Consider the following 9,418-nt stretch of genomic DNA (forward strand, 5'->3'; position numbering starts at 1 on the left):
TTCATTTTTTTATTAGGCATAAATATGTCATGCATAAACATAATATGGTGAATATTATTGTGTCACGAGGTATGAGAATTCAACAGAGAAAATTCGTTGAAAATCTGGATTTTACAAAAAATTGAATATATGTGATCTTTGATGTTTTAGTGGTGTTAATTCGATGTGGGTTTCAATTCTGGAATTTTTTTTGAAATGATTTTTGACGCAATTATCTCGGTAATTTTAGATAGTGATTACGAGCTAAAGCTGATCTTGTCTCCTATGAGAACTTAGTTTCTGACTATCGTCTGGCTATAGAGGTAGATGTCCATTCTGGACAAAAGAGGGGAGAAGAAGCGAATCAAACTCAAGGGACTGTGAATTGAAAGGATCAAATGATACCATCTATCTCATACCTTTGCTTGATTTCGTTTTTAATGTTCTGCTTTGTTAAGTTCTGTTGCCCTGATGTGTTTCTGTTTTAATGAACTGTTAATGATTTTTGCAGGTGTTGTCTCAGGTGTTGCCAACACAACGAACAACACCTGTACCAACTTGATTTTATTCAGGGAGAAAAATTCTCATATTAAGAGGGAGTTAACTGGAGCTTAACCGAAAAATTGAGTTTGATTTGATTTTGTCCAGAAAAGCAAAAAGGGGGAGATTGAAGGGAAATATAAGTTTCATATTAAATTAGAACTGCAGGGCCACATGGTATATGCCGACCTGATAGTGTTGCCGATGCCAGAGTTTGATATTCTCTTGGGAATGGACTGGCTGACAAAGAACAGAGTCCTGATTGAATTTTAGAAAAGGTCGGTGTTGGTCAGACCGTTGGTGATGGAGCAGTTTCTATTTGAGCCAGACAGATGGAGAGGTTTCCCTCGCATGATTTCTAGCATGCAGGCACAGAGACTCATTCACAAGGGGTGTCAGGCCTTCTTAGCCAGCATCATTTCAACACCTGATGTGCCCACTCCATCTATATCTGAAGTGCCAGTAGTCAGATAGTTCCCTGACGTCTTTCCAGATGACATCACAGGCCTTCCACCAGAGAGAGAGGTGGAGTTTTCAATTGATCTTATGCCAGACACTGTGCCAATCTCCAAGGCACCGTACAGGCTAGCTCCATCTGATATTTTAGAGCTCAAATAGCAGATTCAGGAGCTCCTAGACAAAGAATTCATTCGCCCTAATTTCTCTCCGTGGGGCGCACCAGTGCTCTTTGTGAAAAAGAAAGATGGGAGCATGAGGCTGTGTATCGATTACCGAGAATTGAACAAGGTAACGATCAAGAATAAATACTTGCTTCCAAGGATCGAGGACTTGTTTGATCAGTTGCAGGGAGCCACAATGTTCTCTAAGATAGATCTTCGATCAGGGTATCACCAGCTGAAGGTGAAAGACGCAGATGTTCACGAGACAGTCTTTAGAACCCGATATGAGCACTACGAGTTCTTGGTGATGCCGTTTGGACTGACCAATGCTCCAACAATTTTCATGGACCTCATGAATCGAGTATTCCACCCCTACCTAGACCAGTTCGTCATAGTGTTCATTGACGACATTATTATTTACTCGAAGAGCCATGAGGAGCACAGCCAGCATTTGAGGAAGGTTTTACAGATCCTGCAGAGTCGCAAGTTGTTTGCAAAGTTCAGTAAGTGTGAATTCGGGTTGGAGAATGTAGCATTTTTGGGTCACATAATATCTAGCAGTGGCATCGAGGTGGATCCAGCTAAGGTAGAAGCAGTCAAAGAATGAGTTGAGCCAAAAAATACGTCAGAGATCCGTAGTTTCCTAGGCTTAGCAGGCTACTACAGAAAGTTTATTCAGGGATTTTCGCCGATAGCAATGCCGCTTACTTCACTGACCAAGAAGAATTCCAAATTAGTGTGGAGTGATGAATGTTAGAAGAGCTTTGATACCTTAAAGCAACTCTTATTTCAACGCCAGTGTTAGCCATGCCATTAGGACAAGGAGATTTCGTGCTATACACTGATGCATCTAAGCTCGGGTTAGGCGCAGTGTTGATGCAGCATGGTCGTGTTATAGCTTATGCTTCCAGGCAATTGAAGGTGCACGAGAAGAACTACCTCACTCACGATCTTGAGTTAGCCTCTGTTGTCTTTGCTTTGAAGATATGGAGACATTACTTATATGGCGAGAAATGTCATATATTTACCGGTCATAAGAGTCTCAAGTATTTCTTCACGCAGAAAAAACTGAATATGAGACAGAGACGGTGGCTGGAGTTAGTGAAAGACTACGACTACGAAATTAGCTACCATCCGGGGAAAGCTAATGTTGTTGCAGACGTCTTGAGCAGGAAAGTCGCAGTTGTAGCACAGTTGTCAATGCAGAGACCTCTTCAGTCTGAGATTCAGAAGTTTGGTTTAGAAGTTTTTCGTAAAGGCAGAGCTCCGAGGCTGTCTAATCTGACAGTCCAGTCTTCTTTTTTTGACCGAATCCGAGCAGGTCAGCCTTCAGATGAGCAGTTTCAGAAATGAAGACTGAAAGATTAAGCCAAGGCAGTGTACTCTACACAGTGTCAGATGGTATTGTGAGATACAGAGGTAGAATGTTGGTGCCCAGTGTTGACTCGATCAGATAAGATATTTTGTCAGAGGCACATACGTTTCCGTATTCCATTCACCCAGGAGGGACCAAAATGTATACAGATTTGCAAATCCTGTATTGGTGGCCAGGTATGAAGAGAGACATCCGCCGATACGTATCAGAATATCTCACTTGTCAGCAAGTAAAAGCGGAACATCAGAGGCCAGCAAGAATGCTTAAGCCACTCCCCATCCCAGAGTGAAAATGGGAGAATATTATAATGGACTTTGTGGTTGGTTTGCCGAGGTCAGTCAGAGGATCTGGGTTATAGTGGATCTACTAACTAAGTCGGCACACTTCTTGCCAGTGAAGACGAATTTCTCCATGACGCAGTATGCGGAGCTCTATATCAGGGAGATAGTTTGTTTGCATGGAATTCCAGTTACTATTGTGTCCGACAGGGACCCGAGGTTTACATCGTCTTTTTGGAAGAGCTTACATGAAAACATCGGGACGAAGTTAGTATTTAGTACAGCTTTTCATCCGCAGACAGATGGCAAGTCTGAGCTAGTGATTCAGATACTGGAGGATTTATTGCGAGCATGTATGATCGATTTCCATGGGATTTGAGAATCTAAGCTACCTCTAGTGGAGTTATCTGAAACAACAGTTTTCAATCATCCATTGGAATGGCTCCCTGCGAGGCATTGTATGGGAGGAAGTGCAGATCGCCGATTCATTGGGATGAAGTCGGTGAAAGAGCAGAACTTGGTCCCGAGATAGTTCAGCAGACTGCAGATGTGGTGGTCAAGATCCGAGACAGGATGAAGACTGCCCAGAGTCGTTAGAAATGTTATGCTGATAAGAGAATGAGAGATCTCGAGTTTGCCGCAGGTGACCACATTTTTGTAAAGATAACACCTATGAAGGTGTTATGAGATTTGGGAAGAGAGGCAAGTTGAGTCCGAGGTTTATTGGGCCATTTGAGATTCTTGACAGAGTTGAGATACTAGCTTATCGTGTTGCCCTCCCGTCGAATCTGTCCGGAGTACACAATGTGTTCTATGTCTCGATGTTGAGGAAGTACCTCGCTAACCCTTAGCACGTGTTGACATATGAACCGTTCTTTTAAAAACTGCGATTTTTAGGTCGCGATTTAGAGAAAACATTCAACATGAAAATCGTAGAACTTTTTGATAACATTTTACCGCCCGAGCGCCACTCATTCTGTCCGGTAGTAGAGCTTCAGAAAACTCGACGCCCGAGCGGTAACATTTTACCGCCCGAGCGCCACCCTCACTGTCGAGAATTTAATTTTTTTAGTTCGGCGCCCGAGCGGTAATTTCTTATCACCCGAGCGCCACTCCTTCTGTCCGAAAAATTGGTTTCCCCTTCTTTTCAAATTCAAATAGTGAGTTCATGCCTTTTATGGTTGGGAAATGTTTACACGTCATCTTAGAGTTTGTTTCGGGGTTTGATGTCATGGTTAGTACGATTAAACGAGGTCAAGTCCTGAGCAATCTAGAATGTCATAAGATATTTAATTACTTTGGTGGTGAGCACGAGTACCTATGCTAAGCTATGAAAGTTAAGTTCACGTAATCATGTTAGTATGTGCAGCAGTGACCCCAAGCGAGATCCAATGAATCCCTCAACGCCAAGTAAGTATGTTTGACGTGCAAAAAGAAAACATTTTAAAGTTTTTGAGGTATGCTAAATCTCTTGTGACCAATTTATGAATGAGTTTGGAAGTATGTGAACGTGGCCGAGGACCTCTCCACCCCGTTAAAGCATGAACGAGTTTAGATCAGGATTGAAAATCGTTAAAGCATGAACGGGGACCAATCCACCCGTTAAAGCATGAACGGGGATCTCACATATGTGGCAGTGGATTCTTCCATGTCAGCCCAGTACTGTGGTTTAGTCTGATCAGACATTTTATGTTATAGTTCACTTGCTTTGAAACATGCCTCTATGCAAAATGATGAAGTTTATGTATGTTCATATATGTACAAGTATACAAGCATGTTTAAGAAAAGTTTCCAGTTATGACACGTCTATGTATGAATGTGAGTTCAAGCTTTTAATCACATGTTAGAGTTCCAATATGTAATATCTATTTTAAAGTCGCATGTGATTTTATTACGTATTACTCGTTACTTCCAGTTTATACGTGTTGAGTCTTTAGATTCACTAGGCTTGATCGATGCAGGTGAGGATGCATTTGAGGAGACTAGAGGTGGGGACCAAAGAGCTGGCTTGGACTGAGCAGGAGGCTAGGCCCGAGGACCACCATGTTTTAAGTTTTATGAATGTTTAAAATATTTTGAGTTACGTTACTGGTTATGAGATTTTAAGCAAAGATTTTTGTGTACTTTACTTTGAGATCTTTTGTTACAATGGTTTTGAGATGAACAGTTTACTTTATCAAAATTTTGAAGATTTACTTCTTATTTAAGAAAATTTTTAATTCTTCCGCAAATTTCAAGTGGTAAAAAATACGATACGTTACAAAGATCGTCTAATCCTAAAAATTGGAAACTACGAGCTAAAATGAGAGGATGACATAAGATTATTCCTATCAAATCTGAACACTTTTTATGAACAATAAATCGGTTCGATTATTTGAAATTTAGTTCAGTCGGTAACAGATCAACCAAATGCTCACCACCCTACATACAAATATTAAATAATTTAAATATATGATAATGACATTTTTAATTTCATTTCAAATAATATAATTTATCAAAATGAAGTAGTTCAACTTTAAATATTATATCACATTTCAAAAAAGAATGGATACTTATCTTTTATATCCATTCAACTTTATAGATTAAAATAATTGGAAAGCCTAAAATATGCAAAAGTAACATCCTTAATCATTTTTCATAATATGCTAACAATATGATATAAAGTCAAATGATATAGACATAATATAAAAAATATTATATATATAAATAAATAAATTAATATAATTGGAGTGAAATGGGAAAATAGTATGGAAGAATTAGCCAATTCAGAGTTGATTACATCCTACATATAGGAGCACAACTCTCATAATAGAATCAAAAACTCAAATTTAACCCCACATACATGGGATCTACTAATTTTTTTAAAATCACAAATATTTGTGAATTTTATCCGTCCAAACCATGTAAGACAGTCCCCACGTATAACATCCAACCTACCCCAATTCAGAATGGGTACTTAAAAGCGAGAATGATCGTTAAATCCTCAAACCCCTCTCCTGATTTTGCTGTTGCTCAAATTGTTATCTCCTTCTATCTCCATTCTCTGCAGGCATATCCAACTGCAAGTCCAGCTTTGAATCTCTGTTTGAACGAGGTGAAATCGTAATTATTTGCTAATTTATTGTTTATGTTTTGATGTGCAACTTCTGAATGTTCAGTTGATGAAAAACCTCCGATGAATTTATATGGCCAAGCCTACATGGATTTTCACACATCTGTGCCTTCGACGGAACCCTAAATCATTCATAGGTTCTAATTATTTTCGAATCCGGAATCAACGCCTCAGTATTGATCAAGTTAGTGGAAATGCTGAAGAATCCACGCGGCCCCCAAATGAAATTTGTGGTCAAAATCATGTCTTTGAAGTCGGTGAGGTTAGTGGAACTGTGGAAGAATTCGTTCTAAAACCTCTAAACCTAGATGAATCTATTCATCAAAATCAATTCTTATATGCTTGTGAGATTGCCAAAGAGGTTTCTGTTTTTATTAGGGCCCAACCGAGGTGGGAGCAAACACTTACGACTGTTTTTCCAAATGTTAATTTTGTGGATCCTAATATTTACAACGAGGTTTTGAAGCGGCAGAATAATGCGTTCTTGTCTATCCGGTTCTATCATTGGCTCAAGTCTTTGAATGGGTTTTCATTGGATCCAATTTTATGCAAGGAGATATTTCGTAGGCTTGTAGAGGCTAATGCTGCCAAAGCTGCTGAGAGTTTTCTCAAGGAAACAAAGTTTGAGCCTGAGCCGGAGCTTTTGGAGTTGTATATTGAGTGCCTTGGCGAAAATGGGCTGGTTGAACTAGCATTTGACGTGTTTGAACGTTTAAAAATTATTGGTCATTGTGCGCCATTGCAAACATGGAATTCAGCTTTGTCCTGTGCGCTAAGAACCGAAAGGCTCGACATTTTTTGGGCACTATATGGGGATATGATGCAGCATAATGTCGTACCAGACATAGATACCACAGGATACTTGACTAGAGCCTTTTGTATTGACAACAATGCTGCGAAAGGCTACAATCTTCTTCGACAAGTTTTGGAGAATGGACATGTCCCGAGCAAAATCGTTTTCAATAAGTTGGTAGCTGCATTTTGCAAGAGTGGTGATTATGGGAAAATGTCATCTGTTCTTCATATGATGATTGCTAAGAATTGCTCCCCAGATATTTATACATATCAGGAGATCATTAATGGATTGAACAAAAGAAAAATGAGATACGAAGGTTTTCGGGTTTTTAATGATCTAAAGTGCAGAGGGTATTTCCCAGATAGAGTCATGTATACAACAATGATTCATGGTCTTTGCAACAACAAGTGGCTGGGAGAAGCGCGAAAAGTGTTGTTTGAGATGACTCAGAATGGAATCGTTCCTAATGAGTACACATACAATGCTTTTATTAATGGTTTATGGCGTATTGGCAGCATAGATGAAGCTGAGAAATTTTATAAAGAGATGATTTCCAAAGGTTATGGTGAGTCTACCATTAGTTACAACACTATGATAAGTGGACTGTGCTTGAATGGAAAAGTGGATGAAGCTCGGGTATTGTTCGAACAGATGAAAGAGAAGGGTATTGCTACTGATGCCATTACATATAATTCTCTTATGAAAGGCTTCTCTCGAAACGGGAAGATAGCTGAGGGATTGTATTTTTTTCACGAACTTCTAAATCACGGATTTGAGGCATCAACTGCCTCATTTACTATTTTGATAGAGAGGCTTTGTGAAGCTGGACGTACGGAGCAAGCAAAAATGTTGTGGAAAGATGTTCTAGATCGGGGTATGGAAGCGGCTGTTTTTTCTCAAAATAAAATCATAGTTGCATTAGGTGAACAGGGGTGTTTCCAAGAAGGAGTTGCATGGCTGAAAGCTATGATTAAGAATAATATGACACCAGAAAAGAAAACTTTTGAGAGGCTCATTCAATGTCTTTGTGTTTCTGATAGATTGGATGATGCTTTACTTGTTTTAGATTATATGTTGCAGATGGGTTTTTCGCTCGAGAAATGTGTTTGCAATTCATTGGTGAATAAACTTTGCCAAGATGATTCGCATACTATAGAGTCGTGCTTGGAGGAAACTTTGCAGGGAAACAAATGTCATTGAGGCTTTTACTTGTATTTCACTTTTTCCGTTAATTTTATATCAAATTATTGTGATGAAATGGAAAAAGTACTTACTTGCCATGACGAGTTCTGTATTTCTTTTGCTAAATCGAGTCACCATTTTTGTATGAAAGAGATCATTAAACGCATTTTCACTTTAACGTATTAGCTAAGTATTACCTGTATAAATGAAAATTGACCTATATTTTTCCATCGAATAAAGAGACCGAATGAAGAAGATCAGATAAATTCAACATTATCAGATGATGACCTAATAGAAAATTTCCAACGTTTGGATTCAATATACAGCCACCTGCGGAAAGTAGTTTGATGGTTGGTCATCATGTGAATTCTCAATGTGGTTTTTACATTTTTCTTTCTACCGTATTCGTAACTCTTGACTTGAGCTAAAGGAATTTTTTCTTCCGACAAGGAATTTTCTTTACAAAAATCCTTCCTGTTCTTTGGTAAAAACTGGATAAATTTTGTAGATCTGAGATCTATCTTTCTGAAGAACTTACGATCAAATCTTTCTGGCCTAGCCGATCATGCATCCTTGGGAAATCTTAGTAGATTTTTCATTTATATTAAGATAAGTTCAGACAAAGTTGGTAAGTATTAGCATGGATTATAATTTCTGATTGAGATGATACTTTATTCTTGTGTTTGTTTGGAAATTTATTTATTAGTATATCTGGGAAAGTTTTTTAATTCTCCCCAATTTACTGATTTATTTTGTTAAAAATTTGTTCAGTTACTCCAAAATCTCATGTCTGATCAGATTTACCATCCAAGCATAATTCATCGCAACTCATCAAAATTGTGATGATATCATATGACTGATGGCATCAATTAGTGTTGCTTGTTTGCAAACTCTGTAAAATTGCTTAAATTAATGCACCTTGAGTTGTTTCCCCATGGCTTTTGATTCTGATTTTGAAATTGAATGGATAGCCCTGAGCATCTGTATTATGATAACTGGGTGAATTTCTTGTTTTGGAGAAATGTGTGATGGATTTTTGAAGTGTTTGGAATCATTTACATTCAAGATATTTAATAAGTGAAAATCTGATGACACTACAAAAAAAAAACGGGATTAGCGACGGTCAAAACCGTCGCTAAAACCGTCGCTAATCCCTAAGGCGACGGTACTAACGACGGTCAGTCAACCCGTGACCTGATGATGCGTCGCCAAAAAAAGTCACGGTTTAAAACTCCCGTCGTTATATAGCGACGGTTTTTATGAAGAACACCGTCTCTATATTTGCGACGGTTTTAAGAACCGTCGCAAATATAGCGACGGTGTTTATATAAACACCGTCGCTACTTTAAGCGTCGGTTTTTTAATAAACCGTCGCTATATTAAGCGACGGTCCTAAAAAATCCGTCGCTATATTTACATTTAGAATGTGAACTGTGAACGTTCATGCTTCTAAAATCCTTGTCCATTACGTTGCATATACAAAAAGCATGCCGATCTTTGTTCTTCTTGGGTGATCGCCAAAAATTTTACTTTGTA

General features: G+C 38.7%; 1 protein-coding gene across 2 annotated transcripts; it reads left to right on the forward strand.

The window, feature by feature from the left end:
- The first annotated feature begins 5,739 nt into the window (after positions 1-5,739).
- On the forward strand, positions 5,740-7,980 carry LOC140833903 (uncharacterized). 2 transcript variants are annotated; one of them, XM_073198402.1, is made up of 2 exons: positions 5,740-6,166; positions 6,283-7,980. In XM_073198402.1, the coding sequence occupies exons 1-2, from the start codon at positions 6,099-6,101 to the stop codon at positions 7,898-7,900; spliced, it is 1,686 nt and encodes a 561-aa protein (XP_073054503.1). In that variant the 5' UTR covers positions 5,740-6,098; the 3' UTR covers positions 7,901-7,980. The 2 variants fall into 2 exon arrangements, with proteins under 2 accessions (XP_073054503.1, XP_073054502.1); XM_073198401.1 differs by having other exon boundaries at positions 5,740-5,886; positions 5,951-7,980.
- The last annotated feature ends 1,438 nt before the right edge of the window (positions 7,981-9,418 follow it).

Source organism: Primulina eburnea, chromosome 6 (genome assembly GCF_022965805.1).
Source record: "Primulina eburnea isolate SZY01 chromosome 6, ASM2296580v1, whole genome shotgun sequence".
In the NCBI taxonomy this organism is placed as follows: domain Eukaryota; kingdom Viridiplantae; phylum Streptophyta; class Magnoliopsida; order Lamiales; family Gesneriaceae; genus Primulina; species Primulina eburnea.

Coding starts and splice junctions, on each gene's coding strand:
- LOC140833903 (XM_073198401.1), top strand. CDS start 5,978: ATGGCCAAGCCTACATGGATTTTCACACATCTGTGCCTTCGACGGAAC.